The 22,560-nt window shown below is 40.5% G+C and overlaps 1 protein-coding gene across 2 annotated transcripts in view; it reads left to right on the top strand.

Moving 5' to 3' along the window:
• SOS1 (SOS Ras/Rac guanine nucleotide exchange factor 1) overlaps window positions 1-18,591 on the top strand; it is a 54,717-nt gene extending 36,126 nt beyond the window's left edge. For both annotated transcript variants that reach the window (XM_065682111.1, XM_065682112.1), the window contains 13 exons: window positions 640-1,295; window positions 6,426-6,507; window positions 6,933-7,055; window positions 7,619-7,722; window positions 9,369-9,591; window positions 10,269-10,388; window positions 10,702-10,864; window positions 11,200-11,317; window positions 12,995-13,167; window positions 13,724-13,840; window positions 13,985-14,249; window positions 15,327-15,445; window positions 16,986-18,591. In XM_065682111.1, the coding sequence (XP_065538183.1) occupies window positions 640-1,295; window positions 6,426-6,507; window positions 6,933-7,055; window positions 7,619-7,722; window positions 9,369-9,591; window positions 10,269-10,388; window positions 10,702-10,864; window positions 11,200-11,317; window positions 12,995-13,167; window positions 13,724-13,840; window positions 13,985-14,249; window positions 15,327-15,445; window positions 16,986-17,480 (2,758 nt within the window). In that variant the 3' untranslated portion in view covers window positions 17,481-18,591. The remainder of the gene's footprint in view (window positions 1-639; window positions 1,296-6,425; window positions 6,508-6,932; window positions 7,056-7,618; window positions 7,723-9,368; window positions 9,592-10,268; window positions 10,389-10,701; window positions 10,865-11,199; window positions 11,318-12,994; window positions 13,168-13,723; window positions 13,841-13,984; window positions 14,250-15,326; window positions 15,446-16,985) is intronic.
• Window positions 18,592-22,560: the final 3,969 nt, after the last annotated feature.

Raw genomic sequence — 22,560 nt, forward strand, 5'->3', positions numbered from 1 at the left:
ATTTGAAACTACTTAATCTGAGGTGTTTCGTGCAATGCCTAGTTAAAATTACCACTGGATAATAGAAGTAGATGCATAGATAGCTAGTGCTTAGATGCTCTGTTGTAGCGAATTCTTGGATTATAGTATCAGTTCTTTGATCTAATGCTAACATTTGTGCAGTTATTTAAACATGTTAAAACTTTGTGTTTGCCCTTAAAATTTTTTCAGTATTTTCTTTATCAAACAAGTTCTGTGCTGCAAGGTGGAATCTTTAGGCTTGGACATGGATAATTTTAACAGCTTGTTTTCTCTAAGTGTGCTTCTTTCAAATTAATGCAGTCTAAAATTGTTTTGTTGGCTATGGAAATGAGTGGTTTATTAGGCTAAGAAACACTAATGGCTTGCCTGCTTCTGGTTGTCCATGTTTATGTATAACATTTATTACCTAGAAGATAAGTAGAAAATTTATCAGATGAGTTACTTAAGCAAAACATTAGTCAAGACTTGCAGTGGTGCTGATACTGGCTGCTGAAGCTGCATTCTCAGTGGAATTCTCACCACTCAGGAAGATGATCTCGTGTTTTTGCTGTTAGTGGTGGTTGTGGTTTTTAAATACATATATACTAATAGGCTGCCTTTTTCCCATCTTCACTGAAGTGAATCTGCATGCCGGTTCTATACTCAGCAGATGAAGGGGAAACAGCTGGCAATTAAGAAAATGAATGAAATCCAGAAAAATATTGATGGCTGGGAGGGTAAGGACATTGGACAATGCTGTAACGAGTTCATCATGGAAGGAACACTCACACGTGTAGGAGCAAAGCATGAGAGGCACATATTTCTATTTGATGGCTTGATGATTTGCTGTAAGTCAAATCATGGCCAGCCAAGACTTCCTGGTGCTAGCAATGCAGAATATCGTCTAAAAGAAAAGTTCTTCATGCGAAAGGTACAAATCAATGATAAGGACGACACTAACGAGTACAGACATGCTTTTGAAATAATCTTAAAAGATGAGAACAGTGTTATTTTCGCTGCTAAATCAGCTGAGGAGAAAAACAACTGGATGGCAGCGTTGATATCTTTGCAATATAGAAGCACGCTGGAAAGAATGTTGGATGTAACAATGTTGCAGGAAGAAAAAGAGGAGCAGATGAGATTTCCAAATCCTGAGCTTTACAGATTTGCAGAACCCGACTCTGAAGAGAATATTGTGTTTGAAGAAAACATGCAGCCCAAATCTGGAATCCCCATCATCAAGGCAGGAACTGTTGTCAAGCTTATTGAGAGGCTGACTTACCACATGTATGCAGGTGAGGCCCTTCTTCTATATAGCCAAAACTCAAGGTGGTGACCAGGCTATGTTTCTCTGCTAAATACATGCAGCAAAATATATAAAGTTGTAGAAAGTAAATATGCTTTGCAGTGCACATATTCTAGCATGCTTTTTGAGTTACGGTTTTGAGATCTAAATATGCATCGCTATAGCAGTTAAAAATATGAATCCTGGTTGGTTGAATATGGTGGGATATGCATAAGGTTATTCTCATCAAAGGGATGGGGGATCAGGGGCCTGCAGGAATGGAGCTCTAGACGATACTTTTTCCTGTATGCCCCAGGCTACAAGAATTGCATTCCCTTGAGACTTCCAAAGCTGGGTGGCACATGAAGCACTAGCATTGTGGGAGAGAATTATGGGCCCAGTGTTTTCAGTCACAGGTTCTACTGTTATCTAATATTACCTGTGCCCATGCTGGCATGTAATGAAAAAGACCAAATGCCAGGTTCCTAGAAGAAGTCACTTGCATAATTTGGCCTTGGAACTTTGCCTTAATCAGAATTTCAGTGGGGATTTGATTTAAGGACTTTGGGTTTCTGTTTGTGTTGAAAATACATTGAAGGCATTTATGTGATCATCCAGTCCAACCTCAGGTTTTTCAGTAATTTCCCAGGATTTTCATAAGCTGTGATGAAAAGCATTAGGCTTGGGTTTGGGTTTTGTGTTTGTTTGGGGTTTTTTCTACCTGTATGTCAGTTATTCCAAAACTTCAGGCATCTTGGCATTTGTGCTTCTCATATTCAATTGTAGATTCTTTTGTTGTTTTTTGTCTTTCTTTTTACTCTTTGCGCTCTGATTGTACTCCTGCAGCTCAGTCCTGGATACCCTGCATAATCCAGGAATATTTGTTTGGAAGATGTGGGGAATAAGCAGAAAATAATTATTGTAGTATAGTACTTTTATTTATTTTTAAAATGCTTGTAAATACATGTTTACTCCATTATGCTTATTGCTCTTCTCCACATTTCCTTCAGTTGAGCTGTCCTAACACGTATTAGAAAACCAAATGTAATATTGTGCTGGCAGTTCATACCAGAGTGGTTTTGTGCCTGTCATCATTTTCTTGTTTATAAACTTCCAACTCGTGGCTTTGTATTCCACAGTCATGATTTGTGACATAGTTTTATGTTTTGGAAAGCTAAAATAAAACAATTCAGCCTTAGAGAAGGGCAGATACTTTTTGGGTTTTTAGAGCTAGCATTGTATTTGGCAGAGAACTGGCAAAAATAGTACTTCATTAATGCCCTTGTGAATATTTGCTTTGCTTTGGCTAACTTGTGCACCATTGAGAATTGCCCTTTCCATATGTGCTGGGATTTTGGTGCTATAGCTGGCGGTGTTCAAGGCCAGGTTGGACAGAGCCTTGGGTGGCATGGTTTAGTGGGAGGTGTCCCTGCCCATGGCAGGAGGATTGGAAGCAGATGATCTTAAGGTCCTTTCCAACCCAAACTATTCTATGATTCTATGATTATTCCAAGCGCTAGCAGTGCTCTCTATGCGTCATTTCTGTCCTGGGAGCCACAAACTACGTTCTCCAGCTTCATAAAATAGAAAGGCCTGTTTTTAAGGAGCATGTGGCTTCTTGAAACAATCACCTCTGTCACCTTTTTTGCATGTCTATTTGCCCTTGCTAGCACATAGGACATCAGTGAAGCATTCAGATTGATTGATTAGATCCACCTTCATCCACAGTCATTTAAATTCCTGCTTGTAATAGCCCTTATTTAATAAAGCTTTAAGTAGGTTTCTTGAAGTCTAACAACATACATGTACAAGGTTGCTTGAAGGTATATGTGACATGGACCAAACTATTGTATGACAAAACTGAGAATTTGGGTACTGTGGGATAGGCTGTCTTCAGAAGAAGAAAAATGGTTGTTTCGTGATATATTTGGCCTGCCTTTGTAGCCTCAGTGAAACATGCATGGACCTGATGCTGAATTGCTAGGTAGCACATGATTTCTTAACACCCTTTTCTTCCATTCAATACCTTCTGTTTTATTATTGGTTTTCTATGAGGAAAAATGAATTGGTCTAACCATTCTGTGCCTTTTCTGTGTTATTCTGTGTCTTTTCCAGGGGAGCAAAGAAGTAGAGCTATAGTGACTCAGCCAAAATGCTCTGTTGTGCAGGAAAGAAAGATCCATTTACTATGGAAATCATTCAGGGTTTTTTTGCACCTTATGAGATGCAGTGAGTAGGGCAACAACTTTCCATAGTAACCCTTTAGCTCTTTCTTCGTACACTTACCACCTGAGTTCAAGACTTCTGTTTTGCTTGGAGATGTGGGAAGATGAGTACTCTGGTGATACCTAGCCAAGCAGCTACAGAGTGTAGAAAGTCTGTTCTTGTTCCATGCAGGATTATGTATGTGATTGTAATCTTGAAAGAATTTATTGACTTTATATTCATGTGCCAGATTAGCAAGCTTTTGCTTTCTGAGGTGACTTGTCTGAAATATGTGTGACTGGTTAGGCAGCCCTTGATGTGACAGTCTAAAGGCAATATTTACTGTAGCTGTGACTCTTTGCTAGGTTTTTATCTTTGTAAGTCAAATACTATAATTACAGATATAATCATAGAGGTGGTACCAATCTGTTGCAAGTAGCTGAAGAGCAGTTTAGTTAGTTGCGTATGGAGGAGTATATGGGCTGTGTTCAGAGAGTAGTCTCAACTTTTTTGTCAGTCATAGAATGGTTTGGGTTGAAAGGGACCTTAAAGATCATACAGTTCCAACCCCTCTGCCAGGATCAGGGACACGCTATGAAGATCTACGTAGTCCATATCATTTGTAGATATAGGTGGTGGACCTTTCATTTTTCTTCCTTCACCATGACAATGCACAAACCAGCTGAAATATTTCTCTGTTTAGCTGTGGAAGAGGGACCAAAGCATTGCTTTACCAAGCAATGCTGCTGGGGTAGGAGGCATCCAGCGAGAGTGAGGACAGGGAGACAACCCTGCTGGCCACCTGGCCAGAGGGTACGGCAGATTGTCCAAACTCTCCTGCTGTAGAGCAGCAAAGCAGGGAGAAATCTCCTCAGCAAAAGCAGCTTTCTGTATATTTTTGCATGAGAGAAACTGCCCTTCAATTAGAAATTCAGGTTCTGACCCTACTTGCATATTTTAGTGGGTTTTACTTGTTTTAAATTGTTTCTGCATAAATTATTTCCTCCTTGCCTGTTCCTTGTTTAAGAGCAGCTGGATTAGGTGGTACCAAGATTTGAAAGTCGTGGCAATTTTTTTTATGTATAGGGCAGTGCTCTTCTATTTTTAAAGCTTTGATATGTTAAGAGTGCTTGTGCGTCATCATAGTGTCCGTTTCCTTTCTTAAGGAATTCAAGGGTGATTATTTATAAATCCTTGTAGAACAAGTTATTGTTCTTTTTTAGCTTTCAAATTGGCTGTATTGAAGAGAGAATTATCACATGAGCAGACATCCTGACTAACTAGTGTTGTCTGTATTTTTTTAACACTTGCTCATATATTGTGCACTATTTTGAGTTACAGATTTTGCTAGTGAGATAACAAGGTTAGATTTGATTTTCTGATCTGCATCATTTGAAATTCAATATGTATTGTGGGTTTAACCACTGACCCTACCTGTAAATAACAATAGCTATGACTCAGAGCTTGCAGTGATCTGAAAACGTTAATTGCTGTGGAGGCTTTCATTTTCATGTAGACAAAATCTGCTTAGGGGGATGCTGTGTGCAGATTACAAGATGTGAAAACATGAGTTACTGCGCTTACTTCTATGCTTGTCTTTTGGGATAACAAAACCTGTTTTTTTCATGATGAAGATGATTGGGACAGGGATGATTTTCTTTGTGCAAAAGGATTTTTGAGTTTTGCCTTTGAAAAGGATTTTAGACTGTACGGTTTCAAGGAGAGGTGGGAGAGGCATTATCATGAGAAAAATGGATTATTGAAGGACATAGAGATGGTAAAACAGAATAGCCAATTGTTTAAGAAACGGCAGTTTGCATACAACAGAAATGCAAGGAAATGTCGTGTTACCCAGTGCATGGTTAATCTGTGTGACACATTAAACTGTTGCCCACATGAAGAGAGCTTAAGTAGGATCTAAGAAAGGTAGAAGGTTCATGCAAATGGACAAGGTGCTGGTAAATAGTTAAGGAGGATTTTAAAAAACCTCTTAAGAACCCCTATTCCAGGCAACAAGTCTAATGGCTTCATACAGTGTTAGGTCAAATAATGCAGGTGTTTTCATCTTCATTACAGCCTGCAGGAGCTCCTGCCTCAAGTCCTGTGTGCTCCAGCCACTGTGTGCTTCAGCCACTCTCTGTTAGAAAAATTACCATTTAGAGTTTATTTTAAAAATCTGTGTATGGATTTAATATGCAAAGCCACTGTAACATGGTCATTAATTTTATTCAGTGATAACAAGGTTAGCTTTGTTTCTAGTCACATCTGTGCAGTGCCAGTATACTGTCACTGCATTTCCTCATACTCGAAAATAAATGGTTTTGCTTTTGCAACGAAGGGAGACACTTTGGGGTTTCTGTTATCAATATTTGCTTGGTTTCAAACACATTTGAATACTTTAACTGATAGGTAACTAGTCAATTTAAATGGAATCTGCTGATTTTTTTGCAGTGAAATAAATGTAACCTCAAAGGAGAGCTGTCAGCTGAAAAATATCTCACTTGCCTTAAACGCGACTATCAGTTGTACAAATTTAGGGAGAACATTTTCCCCTTGAAAAGGCGATTTCTGTGGAATTCAAAGTTACTTGCTGTGTCTTTTGAGTTATCTTGACCTGATCATTGTCAAAACCAAAGTTGTTTACTAGGTGGCTCATAAATAAAATATTATTTTCAAAGTTGTTGAAAAAGAATCCAGTCTTTTAATAATCAAAGGAAAAGTAATTGGTTTGAGTTCTCAACAGGATAAAAATTGGGTTTAAATTCTGATTTTCATTGCTATTTTAAGAGGTTCTGAATTGTTACATCATTTTCTCTGTAAATTGATAAGCCAGCATCCTTAATTGTGACAGGTAGTTAAAGTTGATTTAAAGTATAAAAATAAAATTAAAAAAAGATTATCACTGACCTGAGCATGAAATTATTCTGTGTCTTAGATCCCAACTTTGTTCGGACTTTTCTCACAACATATAGATCCTTCTGTAAACCTCAAGAGTTGCTGAGTCTGCTAATAGAAAGGTATGCCACTGTTAAACATACTGTTCCTATGAACTGCCTGTTTTGTATCATTGTTGTTGGTTTTACTTGGAGTAGTAGAAGTTGTAAGATTCTTGTTTTCTTGTTGTTCTTGATTCACTCCAAACACTTTTTAAAGTGTTTTTTAAGTTGTCATTTCAAGGATTGCAGGTGAAATGCACAAGTTATATCCAGGAGCCTTCGGTTTGTTCTGATAGCTCCAGTAACTTCCAGCATCCCATGGTTTTGTCTTTGAAATCTGTGTTGTTACTGAATTTAGCAAATCTTCCTGTGTGCTTACCAAAATATAAGATTCTGACATGTTGAAATGTTCTGTATTTCAAGCTGTCTTTAATCGACATCTTGTTCATGCATGCTGTAAAATGAGTGAAATAAGAGCTTGCTCTTATGCCCATCTTCTCTGCTAGATTTGAAATTCCAGAGCCTGAGCCCACAGAAGCTGATCGTATTGCTATGGAGAATGGAGACCAGCCTCTTAGTGCAGAGTTAAAAAGATTTAGGAAAGAGTACATTCAACCTGTGCAGCTACGGTAAGTATTGCATCAATGTGAGCCAAATGGACTTCCTTTAAGTCTTTTGAAGTACCATCTTTTGGCTGCAGTGGCTCTTTGTGATACCTTTCTTGCAGCCTTTCTTGCAGATGCTTTGGTAAAGAGTGTGCATGGGCAGTAAGCCATTTAGATCTTGCTACTTGAAAACCTGGTGGGAATTTGAATTCATGGCATGAAAAGCCTTAGAAAAGGCTTGTAATGAGTTTTAGACTTATTAATGTGCAAATTAGTTTCTTGTACTTGCCAGGTTTTTTTCTAAATCCATATTTCTTCAAGGTTATATATGTGTGCCACAAAGATGTAGACAGAGAACATTTTAGATAATGTTCTTTTTATGAACAATAGCATTACTCTGACTTCTTTACATTTGAAGTAGAAGGATGCTTATATCTGGTTGCTGGTGACATGCAGACAGTAGAGTAATTGCTTTTGAACTGCTGATTCTGGTATTCTCGTGAGCCCTCACCAACTAAAAGCCTTGAAATGCTAGACACGAAGGTAGACTGTATTGTAGAATGCTTACTTATCCTTTCCTTTTACAGAGTATTAAATGTGTGTCGACACTGGGTAGAACACCACTTCTATGACTTTGAAAGAGATGCTGATCTTCTACAGCGTTTAGAGGAATTCATTGGAACAGTAAGAGGTATTTGTCATTTCTTAAGCGCTAGCATTTATCATAGAATCATAACACATTCCTTTTCAGAGGTATGGAATGGAATCACTTTTCCTTTCACTGAGCAGATAAATAGGACTGACTGCTTATTAAGTACTTCACAGAGAACATAAAATAATCCTTAATTAAAAAAAACAACACTATTACTCAAAATCCTTGAATAATAGTGTTCAGAAGGAATGTGATTTACATCCTAATAAGTATTGGTTTAGTTATAAAGGGACTGAAATCATGCAAAACAGCTGAGTAATCATCAGGACAGAATAGTTGCTTTGATTGTCCTCTTAAACTGTATAGAGGTGTAATTTTTATAAAAGTTTGATGATGGAAACCACTGTTTCTTTGAAGCAAAGATTTTCCAGGTATTTCACAGGGCATATTAGAACTGTAAGTTACCTTCCACTCGGGATTGTACAGCTCTTTCCTGATCCCTTGTAAAAAACCTGAAACAGCTACAGGAGCACTTTGTAGGAGAGTGTTGTGTTAAAGAAGTATTTAATGGTTATTTAGAAATAAAAAAGAGGGAGAGAATGAGCCAGTTAGTTTAATGTGGATTGGTGGTAAATTTTCAATGAATTCAACATCTTGTGCAGGAAATTCTTATGGTGTCGAGCTAAACAGTCATTTGTCAACTTAAAGCCATTTCCCCCTGTCCTATCCCTACATGCCCTTGTCAAAAGTCCCTCTCCAGATTTCTTATCGGCTCCTTTAGGTACTGCAAAGTTCCCATAAAGTCTCCCCTGAGCCTTCTTCAGGCTGAACAAGCCCAGCCCTCTCAGCCTGTCTCCATAGCAGATGTGCTTCAGCACTTAGAGCATCTCCATGGCCTCCTCTGGATTTACTCCAACAGCTCCATGTCCTTGTGTGGGGGCCCCAGAGCTGGATGCAGGACTGCAGGGTGGGTCTTACCAGAGCAGAGTAGAGGGGGAGAATCCCCTCCTTCAACCTACTGATCACACTGCTGGTGATGCAGTCTAGGACACGGTTGGTTTCTGAGCTGTGAGCACACACTGCTGGATCACGTTGAGCTTCTTGTCAGCCAGCATACCCAAGTTTTCCTCAGGGCTGCTGTCAATCTCCCCAGCCTCTCTTTGTGCTTGGAATTGCCCTGACCCAGGTGCAGGACCTTGCACTTGACCTTGTTGTGCTTCATGAGGTTTGCACTGGCCTCTCCAGCCTGTCCAAGTCCCTCTGTACAGCATCCCTTCCCTCCAGCTTGTTACTGCAACACACAGTTTGATGTCATCAGCAAATTTGCTGAGGGTGCTTGATCCCACTGTCCATGTTGCTGACAAAGATGTTAAACAGCACCGGTCCCAGTACCCCTGAGGAACACCGCTCATCACTGACCTCCACTTGGAAACTGAGCTGTTGACTGCAACTCTTTGAGTGTGACCATCCAGCTGGTTCCTTATCCTCCAAGTGGCCTATCTGTCAAATCTATGGCTCTCCAATTTAGAGGCAAGGGTATTGTGTGTGACAGTGTCAAATGTCTTGCATAGGTCTGGGTAAGTGACCTGGACCTGTGCAAGTTCAGTGAGAGTAACTAAATAATAATTTTAATAGTTCAAGGTTATTAAGGGTAACTAAATAGCAAATTTCTCTCTGTGTGCCAGGCAAAGCGATGAAGAAATGGGTTGAATCTATCACAAAGATAATCAACCGGAAAAAGCAGGCACAAGCCATTGGGCAAAGTCACAACATTACTTTTGAGAGCCCTCCTCCGGCGATTGAATGGCACATAAGCAAACCAGGACACACAGAGACTTTTGACTTGCTCACTTTGCATCCAATTGAAATTGCTCGCCAGCTTACTTTACTTGAGTCAGATTTTTACAGGTAACTTTCCTCCATTGAAAAACACATGACACAAACCAAAATATTCTCCAGCATGAAATTGTTTCTGCGGGCCCCTGATGTGAATCCCCACGGTAGGTCAAGGGACTTTACCAGCGCTGTATATTGTTTGCTATTTTGTCAGGAAAAACTACTAAAAATGAGTATTTGTCTTATCCTCCCCCCCCAGTTAATGTGCAGTAGATATGGCTGATGCGTACTGTCAATTGCATTGTGCTGCAGGTTTCTCTTTATATTTTCCAAGTAGATCAACCTTTGCAAAGTATGGACATTAATTAAATCAGTTTACTTCGTATCCTAGTTTGTGAAGCAGATTGTGGATCGGTTCAGATCTCACCAGCTGTCTGTGAGAGGCTGTTCAGGTGTTGGAAGCTCACATTTTATGATGGTGAATGAAATGTAGACTTTGTTCTTTATTTAGATGAACAGAGCTTGTTAATAGTCATCTAAATTAAGAAATACACACTAAAAAAGAAGTGTAGAAATACCAGTCAATTAGTTGTGCAAGGTGCCTAACATTATACAAGAGAGGTCATATCTTAAAAATTTATTTCAAATATCAACTCAAAATTCACTGCAAATAAAGAGGTTTGGGAAAATAATATATTCTCTATGGCTTTTAATTACATTTCTTTTTATACGTGCATCTACTTTTCTAGAGCTGTGCAGCCATCTGAACTAGTTGGGAGTGTATGGACAAAGGAAGATAAAGAAATTAATTCTCCCAATCTTCTCAAAATGATAAGGCACACAACTAACCTCACTTTGTGGTTTGAAAAGTAAGTAACTTTCCTGAATCTGCTCTGGACATCTACAGTCCATTCAGAAGTATATACTGTGAAAAACTCTGTTAAAAAAGAATTCCAGTTTTAAGTCATGTTCAGATGCTGCAGCTGGTCCTTGTGAGACTTCTACCAGAAATAGTCTCAGCTTTTTATTCTTAGAATATTTTCAAATGTTTATTCTCTAAACGTTTTCCAAACTGTGTCAAGTAATTTGATAAATTTTTCATGTTTGTGGTACGACTTCATATTTGATTTTGGAAAACTTATCAACGCTTTAATACAAGATCAAATGTTCTTTTGTGTTTAGATGCATCGTAGAAACAGAAAACCTGGAGGAAAGAGTTACTGTAGTGAGCCGGATAATTGAGATCCTGCAAGTATTTCAAGAGCTAAACAACTTTAATGGTGTCCTGGAGATTGTCAGTGCTATGAACTCCGCAGCAGTGTATAGGTTGGATCACACATTTGAGGTACAGTAAAATATTTTCCATTTTTGGTATGGAAGTGTAATGCAGAAAGCCTGTTTAGTCAGTAAGCTGCAGCTGCAGCAGAGAAGGAGCAAGGGAGATAAATCCTCCAACAGATTAATCAATTGGGGTGTAATAGAGGGGTTTTTTCCTTGGTTTCAGAAGCAAGAAATCAGTCCTTACTTAGGCAGAAAAAGGTAGCAAGATCCTGAGATAGTCAGGGACTGTCATCACGGTCACTGACCTCAATATCATTGGGAGAGCATTACACTAAGTACTGTTGCTGGGCTACACTTTACCCTGTCTTTCCAAACAACCAGTTTCATCTCTCTTCTCAGCAAATTCCAAGTCGCCAGAAGAAGATTTTAGAAGAAGCTTATGAGCTGAGTGAGGATCATTATAAGAAATACTTGGCAAAACTCAGGTCCATTAATCCTCCTTGTGTGCCTTTTTTTGGTAAGTACATTTGGTTTCAATGAGCTGTATCATGCATAAACATTTGGAAAGTATTGAGCTAGGGCACTAGACAGAGCCTGAACAATAGTAGAAAGTCAGTCAAAACAGGGCGATTGGGTTTGATTTTCAGGTGCCTGACATTATGTGAAATATGTGAAAGAAAAATTAAAGTGACTGTCTGTATATCTGCAATATCTTGTTTACATATTTACTCATTTTTACTTTGAACTGTCATGTGACCATAAATGCCTTAAATGGAAGATGGTCACATTAGAAATATTATTGCCACGGACTAGTAGAGAGAAAAGGACCCCCTTCCCTGTCGAGAATTTCAAGAAATAAAGCTACAGTTTTTATTTTCATAGCTTCTTATAACCAGAATCTTTCTATTAAAAAGTCTTATTTCTATAAAAACAGCCTTTGGGAAGCCTCCTCTTTATCATCGGCCTGAACAGTTGTCATTTCAAGTAGATTGCTTGGAATTTCTGACCTTCAGAAAATTGTGAAGTATATGGCACTCCTATTCTTTAGCAACCTACTTGGATGTTTGCTGCAGATCAGTTCCAGCTCTGGACATTACTCTTGTCCAGCATAGGCTTCAGGCCTATGAAATAAAATAGTTTTGATAGCTTTTTTCGCCTTCTACAGATTGGGGAAAGATATACTCCAGAGCTCTGCAAAGAAAGATAAGGTGAACTAAGAAATCTTCTATCTTGCTTGAGAGATGAGTAGAGGTTAGCAGGATCACACATGAAGAGCTTCATTTATTTCTGTCAAGTTATGCTTAGAAAAGTCATAATGACAGTTCCAGATATATTATCTAGGCTAGGACTTGCTAAGAAAATTGGGGCTGTTCAGCCTGGAGAAGAGAAGGCTGCGTGGAGACCTCGTAGCAGCCTTCCAGTATCTTAAGGGGCCTACAAGGGTGCCAGGGAGGGACTCTTCATCAGGGACTGTAGAGATAGTATAAGGGGTAGTGGGTTCAGACTTGAACAGGGGAGATTTAGGTTGGATATAAGGAAGAAATTCGTTATTGTGAGAGTGGTGAGGCACTAGAACAGGCTGCCCAAGGAAGTTGTGAATGCTCCATCCCTGGTAGTGGTCAAGGCCAGGTTGGACAGGGCTTTGAACAACCTGGTCTAGTGGGAGGTGTCCTTGCCCATGGTAGGGGAGTTGGAACTAGATGAGCTTTAAGGTTCTTTCCTATGGTTCTATCTGTGGACTTGAGAGCACTCTTTTCTCTCTAATTTTCAAATGATGCAATTATGAAGCCAGGATTGGAGACTGGAAAAGAAGAGTAAAACCTGAAAATAACTTTTTGGAGCTTAGCTGGGGTCTCTAATGGGGTAGAGCTGAGTTGAGGTGGAACCATTGAGAGAAAGTGCTTGAGTTCAGTTCTCAAGACATGTACTCTTGTCTTGCAAAATGCAAGTAGTGTTCAGTTGTGTCAGCTTCCTAAGCAATGCAAAAATGCATAGACTTCGAGATTTTGATGCAAAAAAGGCAGCTTTCTGGAAAAGACGAAATATTTAAATTGTTGCCCTTATTGATCCTAACAGAGATTTTTTCTAAATAGTGTGCAGAAGATTAATTCTTTAAGATTTCTTTCTATTCCAGTCATGTGCTTTCTCCTTGGTTTGAACTCTATGTTGAGAAACTCTTCTTTGTGTTCTTTAGGGATTTACTTAACTAACATTTTGAAAACAGAAGAAGGCAACCCTGAATTTCTAAAGCGACATGGGAAAGAACTTATAAACTTCAGCAAGAGAAGAAAAGTAGCTGAAATAACGGGAGAGATACAGCAGTACCAGAACCAGCCGTATTGTTTAAGAGTGGAATTTGACATCAGGGTAAGTGGCATTATTTCCTTGAGTCCTTGCACTGAGCTACTTCTCCGGTGACTTTTACAGCTGATAAACCATAAGGATAGACTGAATTCACATCATACTGAATCAGAGATGAGGTGAAAGCCTGTCATAAAATCTCCCTCGGGTCTCACTGCAAGGAAGGGCAGAAAGCTCAGTGCTTGAACTTTGGTTAGTTTTGTTGGAGTTTCGTTTTGCTTTCCCTTAGCTATTGGGATGTAGATAAATCTTCTTACTGATCAGTGTTAAACAGGAACAGAAACTGCCAGATTCTCACTGTCCTTCCCTCGATTGGGTTTATTTGTCCAGTGAGCCCAGTTGTCTTACTCCTCCTTTGCTACCCTGCCTTTACATTTCCAGGTTTACCTGATAGCACTGGCAGCAAGCAGATTTAATAACTTAAAAATCTGTCATTACTTCTGACTCCAGCATTTTCTCTCTTCTCTGGAATAGTTTGTGTCATTTCTGCAGTAGAAACAAACAGTAATAAGCTACTAAGAAGTAGCTTAGCTGACAAGTTCTCTACCTTCTTGTATTTCAGAGATTTTTTGAAAACCTGAATCCAATGGGAAACAGCATAGAGACGGAATTTACAGATTACCTGTTCAACAAGTCACTGGAGATAGAGCCACGAAATGTTAAGCCTCCACCAAGATTTGTTAGTATTCAATTTATGTATTTCAAAAACTGCTTTCACAGATAGCAGAAGTCATTTTAGATCTCTTCATAAATACGAAGCTACATTTAGGTGATCTTGTGGCCTTTTGATTATGTTTAATACTATGTTTTTTTGTCATTTCAGCCCAAAAAATACAGCTATCCTCTCAAGTCCCCAGGTGTTCGCCCCTCTAATCCAAGGCCTGGTACCATGAGACATCCTACACCCCTGCAACAGGAACCACGGAAAATCAGTTATAGCCGCATCCCAGAGAGTGAGACTGAAGCAACAGCATCTGCACCAAACTCTCCCCGAACACCTTTGACTCCTCCCCCTGCTTCTGCTACTTCAAGTACTACAGATGCCTGCAGCGTGTTTGACTCAGATCCTTCAAGTCCTTTTCATGCAAGTAGGTACTCATAGATGGTCTACCAAGAATGTGTGTATTAGATTTTGTGGTGTTAAACAGGTGAATCATGTTTAGTCTTCTAAAGTGACTATAGAAATAGTTGCTTTTGTCTCCTTGTGGTAGTAAAACCTTTCAGTGTGTTTTATTCCTTTTCTAATAAGTTTTTATTGTAAGAGGAGAAACTCAACAGAACTGGGCGTGTTACATAGAGTGTGTTACATGCCTGTGCAGAAACTTGTCAAAACAGAAGGCAGATATATCCCTAGTGCCTGTATATGTCTCCACCAAATCCCACAGATGTTTGTTTCTATGTATATATGAGGTGAGTATCTGTTTGATGGTGAACAAAAATGATGAGAATAAAAATGAATGTTTTGTGGGTGCTTTATTCTGCTGTCTGCCATTCTGAATTGGTTTCAGTGCACACAGATGGTTTTCCTGTAGAACTTAAAATCAGTATTTCTCTGCTTTAAATCTATCAGTGCCCATCCACACCTGTGTTTCTTCTCTCTTCACTAATATACAAAGAAGCTCATATTTTATGATGTGCTTTCCATTAATAGTGGACATAGCCTCCATCCATCTATGCTTTCAAAGGAGTTACAAGGTCGGTCCTGTGTTCAGCTGGCTGCCACAAGGAGGTGAAATGACTTGCTAAAAGTAGAAGTTGCTTAGAGCAGTGACATTGTTGAGTGTCCAAGCCAGGTCTCTGGAATACTTCAGAAGAAGATATTTCTTCACTGTTGGATTGGCCCATCGACTGCAGGTTCAGGGTATTGTTTTAGTGCTGTTGTGATACAAGAACAACTTTGTGGTGTGCTTTTGGTCTCAAGGATTGCTTATGAATGTGCAGGAATAGGTGGTCACAGAGATGATTGCAACTCAGGCAGTTTGTCTGGAAGCTGCAAGTTAGAAGGTTGTTTTGTTGTCTGTCTTTAATACCTTTTTGACTCATGCTGGATTTCATGAGCAATTGCTTTCTTATTTATAACACCTTTATTGGCAGCAGTAAAAGAACTATACTGAGTTGAACAAAAGTTCGTCATGATCAGAATGATTTTTTTTTATGTCCACTAGGATCTGCTTCTGTGTCATCCATAAACTTCACCAAAAATTCAGATGAAGCTCATATCCCTCCTCCGGTTCCTCCACGAAGACGACCAGAGTCTGCCCCAGCTGAATCCTCCCCATCAAAAGTAAGTAAGGAGAAAAAAGGGTTTTTTTCTTGGAGCTGAGGGCAGAATATGATAGAAAAGTATCTCTTGAAGATAGTACGTGTATTTTTGAAGAACTGTGTGTGAAAGAAGTCATGTATTTCAGATTTGAAGCCTTCAGAGCTCTGCCTTACTATGTCCTGATCCCAGAATGAATAAAAACTTGCAGATAGGACCTGAATTTAGGGTTAGAAATGCCTCTTGTTGTCTACTAAGTTGCTATGCTCAGACTCTTACATTGCCTGTGAGAACTTGAGGCTTCAGGCAGATGTTTCCTGATAATCGTCCCAGAGTATCATTTTGGGGTGTATGACTGGGGGTAAGGAACTGAAGAGTAGTAATGATGGAAAGTAATGTACACACCGAGTCCCTGAAAAGGCTCATTAGACTATTTGACCCTGATGCTGTCATGCCTAGTGATGTCTTTCTTCTCTTGATTACCTGTCTTGTCTGCCTGCCTGCTTGAGTCATTGCTGCATTTTCCTCTTGCATTTGTCTGGCATTTGGGATCTGGTCCAGCCTTTGCTGCAGGCAGTGTTAAATGTTGCTTGATTTCAGTGGAGCTGGTTTGTGACTTTGAGTGAAAATTAAGTGGATTTGAAAATCCCATTCAAAATTCCTTCGGAGCATGTATGTCTTTGAAGAGGGCTTGTATATGGCTTGGATATAAGCCATTTAAGCTTTTAGATTGGATATAAGGAAGAAATTCTTTACTGTACGGGTGGTGAGGCACTGGAATGGGTTGCCCAGGGAGGTTGTGAATGCTCCATCCTTGGCAGTGTTCAAGGCCGGGTTGAACAGAACCTTGGGTGGGATGGTTTAGTGTGAGGTGTTCCTGCCCATGGCAGGGGGGTTGGAACCTGATGATCTTAAGGTCCTTTCCAGCCCTACTATTCTATGATTCTATGGCTCCAGTAAGTTGTAGTTTTCAGACTACAGGTGACTCTGCTGTCACCCAGCAGAGTTTAACACATCATGTTCCTACCAAAATGCAACTGAAAACATCATGTGCGTGATAGGGTGTTGGAGACCAGTCACCCTCTCACTGTGGTCTGCAGCCTGGGAGCTGTTGCCTTCAGTAATTCTGACTACTTAATTCCATCTTCTGAGCATAGTTTTTTGTTTTTCTCCCTGTTCAGCATCATCTGCCTCTCCCTTTTCTTCATTTTCTAGCTTCGTAATTGTTGCTTTGACCATTCTTTGTCTTGCCTTTGTCCCTCTCTGTGCATCTTGATTCCTCCCATCCTTGGCTGTTAACTCATGTGTTGATATGTCCCTGCTCTCCCCCTGCACATCCAGTGTATTTTCTCTCCACATCAGCCTGAGAAACATGTTTTTAGGGCACTGCCACTCCTTTTGTATCCATACTCCCCATCTTCATTATGCACCCGCTTGCTGTGCCATGTCTTTAACTGGATAAGAGCAGTCTACAGGGCAGAGACTCTGCTTCCATTTCACAGCAGGGCCCTGTTCTTTGCTACCACTCTAAAATTGTATTGAATGAATTGTTTGTGTACCTCAGATAACTTCTGTGCACCTGGACAGCCCACCAGCAATCCCTCCTAGGCAACCAACCTCTAAAGTGTATTCACCAAGGTACTCAGTGCCTGATCGGACCTGCATCTCTGACCCCCCTGAAAGCCCTCCTGTGTTACCACCACGAGAACCTGTGCGAACTCCAGATGTTTTCTCTAGCTCACCACTACACCTCCAACCTCCACCGCTGGGGAGAAAAAGCGAACTTGGTAACACTTTTTTCCCAAACAGTCCTTCTCCGTTTACTCCCCCTCCCCCTCAGACACCTTCTCCACATGTAGCACGGAGGCATCTTCCATCACCACCTTTGATACCGCAAGATGTGGACCTCCATCCTGTTGCTGGACCACCTGTTCCTCCACGACAAAGCACTTCTCAACATATCCCAAAGCTTCCTCCAAAAACTTACAAAAGGGAGCACACACATCCATCGATGCATCGAGACGGACCACCGTTGCTGGAGAATGCCCACTCCTCCTGAACTATCCCTTGCACTGGGAGTCGCGTTTTCCTGGTGCTACGTCTGTTGCTGGCAATGGATGCACTGGACCTGGTGGTGCCAAGGAGTTGGGATGTGTATGCCAAACACTAAAAACTCTCCAGTAGATTGGAAATGCAGTGTACAGAAATGGAATTGCAAAACCAGACATTCTAGTGGGAAAAAAAATGGTTAACTTGTACATGTACGCAACTTCTTGGTTTAGTATGCAGGACATTGTTCTAAAGTAATTGGACAACTGATTGTACCAGAAAACAGACTTGAGAGACTTCTTTGGCCAATGAGCAGAGACTGTGTTTGTGTAATGATCAATAATGTCCAGTACAGGAAGGAAAACAGTCTTGTATCCATCAGTTCCATACAGTGGCACAGTTTTTGGAATTAAAACATTATGCACTTTTTTTAAATCTCAAACAGGGAACTTTATATCCTTCTTAATCTTCCTTTGCTTTACTCCCTGCTTTAAAATACCTTCCTAAAATTATGAGAAGGACTGTGAGGAAGATCTGTGGTACCTAACCGAGCTAGAATTAAGGCAAAGCACTGTATTGCGGTCCTGTTTACAAGTTGTTACAATGAGCAGTAGGGGGTACCTAGGCTTCACCAAAGAGGTACTTTATTATTATTTTCTGAAATACTATGGTGCCAGTTCAAAAATAAATTTTTGCCAGGAAGCATAATGTCTTATTATTGCTTTCTTTAGATAGAGCAGATGGAAGTCTTACATCATTAAGATGACAGCAAGTTTTCTTTTAAGAAGCAGCGCTATCATCCGAAGTAAATATGCTACTACATTTAGAAGACTGTTAATCTCTGCTAGGTTATGTCACGTTCTTTTTAAGGTTTACTGATAATCCATTTCATGGCTAGTAGCTGCTCTTTTTCAGTCACGCCATGAAAACGGTCACTTGTGAAAAGGAGCACTCGTCAACTTCCATAGCTATTGTCATGTTTTACTAACAATAGATTAATCAGCATACATAGGATTGCCTTGCAGTTGCATAAATCATGTGTATATAGTGAACGTTGCATAAATATACTTGCAGATTGTTTTTAATTTAATTGAAATAAAGATACAGATATGTTCGGCTGACATACTTTAAATTATTACACAGGCAAACGGACAAATCAGGTTTTCAGTTAAGCAATGAAAGGGACAAAAGCACATGTTGTGGTACGTGTTTTTACTAGTTCAGTGTATGTATTTTAGTAATCAGACTCTAAAGAGAAGTGAGTTCTGGCATGTGTTACAGAGTAATAATTCAGTAATATTTGAGAAGCTGGGTTACTCCCAAAGTGAATTATTATACGTTATAAAGCTTCCCACACTTCCTGTATGACACCTGTTAGAAGAATTTGAACGTATATTAATCTTTACACAAGGTTTCTGTGTCCAAAATGCACATGACAGAACATGTACTGGTATAAATATCATGACATGGATTATCCATAAACCTGTGTACTGTTCTTCAACTCTAGAAAATACTGTGACAGTAATGCATGGCAGTTATTGAAGAAAAGAAGCTCTATAATCTCCACTACAGTATGTATGTGAAGTGTAAAGTGTCTCGTCTTCAGTTAATATGGCTCATGGGCCAAAGTAAAATTCTATCAGATTTCCTCTTTGGAAGAAGAATACATTTCAGCATCCTGGAAAGCTGTATCACTACAGATGGTGTTAGTTGAACAATGATGGAAATCACCTTTGTTAATGCTTTCTGCAGTGCCCCTTGATCCTTCAGTGTGGTCATTAAATTTCAGAAGGTGTTCTGATTTCAACAAGAATGGCAATTTTAAATGTTGAAATTTAACCATGTCAGTTGTATTCCTTCTTTGATGTCTTTAACAATGTAGTTTTGAAACATTTTCCTGGCAAAAAGAAGAACAAATGAAGATCTTTAAATTTTGGCTTCAGAGGAGAGCATCGTGTGGGAGCTTTTAAAACACCCTCAAGCTACAGGGAGCCATAGTTCAGGTTATTGTTCTTTGGATATAAACACTATGATGGGCAAACTGTTGGCAACATTACCCAAGTTATTAGCTCATAAGTGTATTACCAGGGAAAACTCCTTAAATTTAGACTTTTTGAACTGTCTTCTCTGTACTCTTGTCTGTGCTTGCAGCCAAGGCAGACCAGGCAGAAGGAATGATCCAGTGGTTAGGTTGCTCAGCTAGGAGGAGAGGCCTCACATGGATCCTGCTAATCAGATTTCATGAAAGTCAGCAAGTCTTCATTTCCCCTTGTGAAATGGGGAATGATGTTTCACATCTTTGTGGTTGAGAATAAAAGTGCTTTACTGGTGTGATACAACTGGTGATAATGGTCACATTGAAGAACATAACTTAAATGAGCCCACCAAATTAGGTCAGTCACAGTGCACAGATCATGGTGTTGACTCAGCTGCAAACAGGAGAAACAGAGACTGCTGTCCTCAAGTGACACAATGCTGCAGGGAGCTATGGAGCACTAGGAGGAATGCGAACATGCTTGCAGGTGCTGCGTGGCATGGGGAGGCGTGAGCACTATGAGCTGAGTTGTCCCTGTTTGTGGTGTCATTGCTTTGAACCTGCTGAGAATATGGTAAAGGTAAGGTAGTGTTGATGGTAACAGCTGGAATTAAATTTGTATAAAAACTTTGTATGTGACAGATACTTGTGATACACAGGAAGATATTAAGATCCCTTAGAGAGCTGGATAGTTCAAGTTACAGTGGTGTGTGTGCTCATGGGGTTTTTTTGTGAAAGCTCACGTGTCTGTAACAGAAGCAGCAGAAGGAGTAAAGGAGGTGGAGGAAGGAGCTGAAGAAATACAACAATGAGCTTCAACAACAGGACCTTGATGAGAAGCCTAGGGAGTGCTGAGTAAGTGAGCTAGTGAGTGCTAGCTGAGTGCTGGGTAAGAGTCTTGGAAGCAAGTGTATGGAAACAGGCTTCTGACATGACTATGTGCAGGGGAACAGGATTTTGTAACGTTGCCTCAGAAAGGGACCTGAGAAATGTGTTTCTTCTTTGGATGGAGGAAACCTTATGGCTGATTCACTGCAAAAGAGACAATAGCGTTATTTAAAAGCAAGATTTATTTGGCACAGGAAGAAAAATAATCCAGAGCACACACATACACTAAAGGTGGACTTGAATCAGATCCTGCAAGAGTTTGTGTATTTGTGTGTGGTGCTAAGCATCATTCATTCATTTTATTTACATTTGCAGATTCTGAGCAGGTACAAGGACGTCTCAAATGGTAAGTATAGGCCTGGAAGTAAGAACTCATACAGGATCAGAAAGAAAGAACCGTCAATTCTGACCATGCCTTAAATCACTAAAACAGAAGCTAAAATCCACGGCATTTTACAAGCAAGGGTCTGCCACTTTGGAAGGATTTCCTCACCCAGGACATGTTAGCAGGTAGGTTTTCCCCTTTGCCGTCTTTCCGTTTTGGCATCTGCCTGACAAGTGTAAGGAGCAAATTTATTCTGTGAGTAAGTGTTGTTATATATGAGACCAAAAACACAAGGATCAGAGCCCTTGACTGCATCAGTTCATTACAGCGGAAACTCTTCCATATTAACTCTGGTTCCATGGACAAAGAAATAGGTTTGTCTAAGGCCTATTCTTTTGCAGAACAAACAGGCTTTGCTGATGCTTTGGTTACAAGTATCTGCCTCTTCTTACATATTTCTGTTCTGGCCCTGCGCTGTGACTGAGAGCTGCAAAGTCCTAGGGAGTGCCTTTGTGATGTGGCTGGACAGTGTGGAGTGGTCCTGACTGGAAAGGCCTAGGGAATTTGTTACTCAGTGAGGATGTGAGGAAAAGACATGAAAGTTGGGGTTTGTCATTCAAACCCTTAAAAATAAAACCAAAACCTCCCAGAATAGTTTACAAAAGCTGGGGGGGGGGGGGGGGGGGGACGGGACACCTGTGTGATACTTTTTTCCTCTTTGTAAGGAGAAGTGGATTTTTGGAAACCATTTTGGGTCCAGTAAATTCTGTGGGGCAGGTGTCAGCTAAAACAGTTTTATTTCTGAGGTTTTCTTGGTCACTTCCTTGGAACGCTGGAAGAAAGAATGGGTTTTGTCTGGTTTAGGTGGGATAACCCTTTTCACACACACTTCTTCACGTCCACCAGAGAGGGAAGAGCAGGTGGTAGTTGCACTTCAGTCAACACTATGGGAAAGCTGTAGGCCCTGCATCTGCAGTGGGTGTTAGCCACTGTAGCCAAGGACATCCCCGTAGCGCTCCCACTGCCAGGAAAGCCATGCAGCACAATGGGTGCTCTTCTCTTGGCACCAGATTCAGTCACCCTTGCACTGCTGTTGGAGTCCCAAGCCCCTAATCTCAGTCTTGCATATTTCCCCTGAGACATCGCTCTTGGCCCCACAGAGACAGTTCACAGCCTCTTCAGGTGAAGCTGTTCGTTACGACGTGTCCCAACCCTGCCAAGATAAGGTGATGAAACCACATTTCCTCTTGAGACTGCCTTTAGCATGCCCCAACTTCAGCTAACACCACAGTCCTGTGCCAGTGGTGCTCTTGCTGCTGGGGTATGACATGGATATCGTACCAGATGGCTGTATTTGTCTTCATACTTTATTTTTAACAAAAGCTATAGTCTTCTGCAGAGAACGGCGTTGCTGAGGGTTTGCCATGTCGAGATGCGATGAGGGTGGCTTTTGGCCTTGTGGAAGATAAGCCTTGCACAGGAAGAAGAGCTTGTGACTTTGAACGTGGGGCGCCTTTGATTTTCCTGCCCTAGTGCCTCAGTTTTAGTTATAAGTATTGCTCCAAAGCAGGGTGCTGCACATGATGGGGCTTGTAAGGTGATGTCAGGCCAAAGAGAGTTATCAAAGAGTATTTCAGGTGTATTACAGACCAGGGGCCAGGATACTGGTTGACTGTCAGTATCTGCATCAATCCACAGTGGGGATAGGGTGGAGAAGAGTCTTCATCGCTTGTGGCAGGCCCTGGGCTCAGCCTGCATCACCTGCCTGGAGACAGAGGCGATTCTGACAGCAGGAGCAGAGGTTCATACAGCAGGAGGCAAGAAATTAAGCAACACCATGAA

The sequence above is a fragment of the Lathamus discolor genome, chromosome 5 (genome assembly GCF_037157495.1).
Source record: "Lathamus discolor isolate bLatDis1 chromosome 5, bLatDis1.hap1, whole genome shotgun sequence".
NCBI classification, from domain to species: Eukaryota; Metazoa; Chordata; class Aves; order Psittaciformes; family Psittacidae; genus Lathamus; species Lathamus discolor.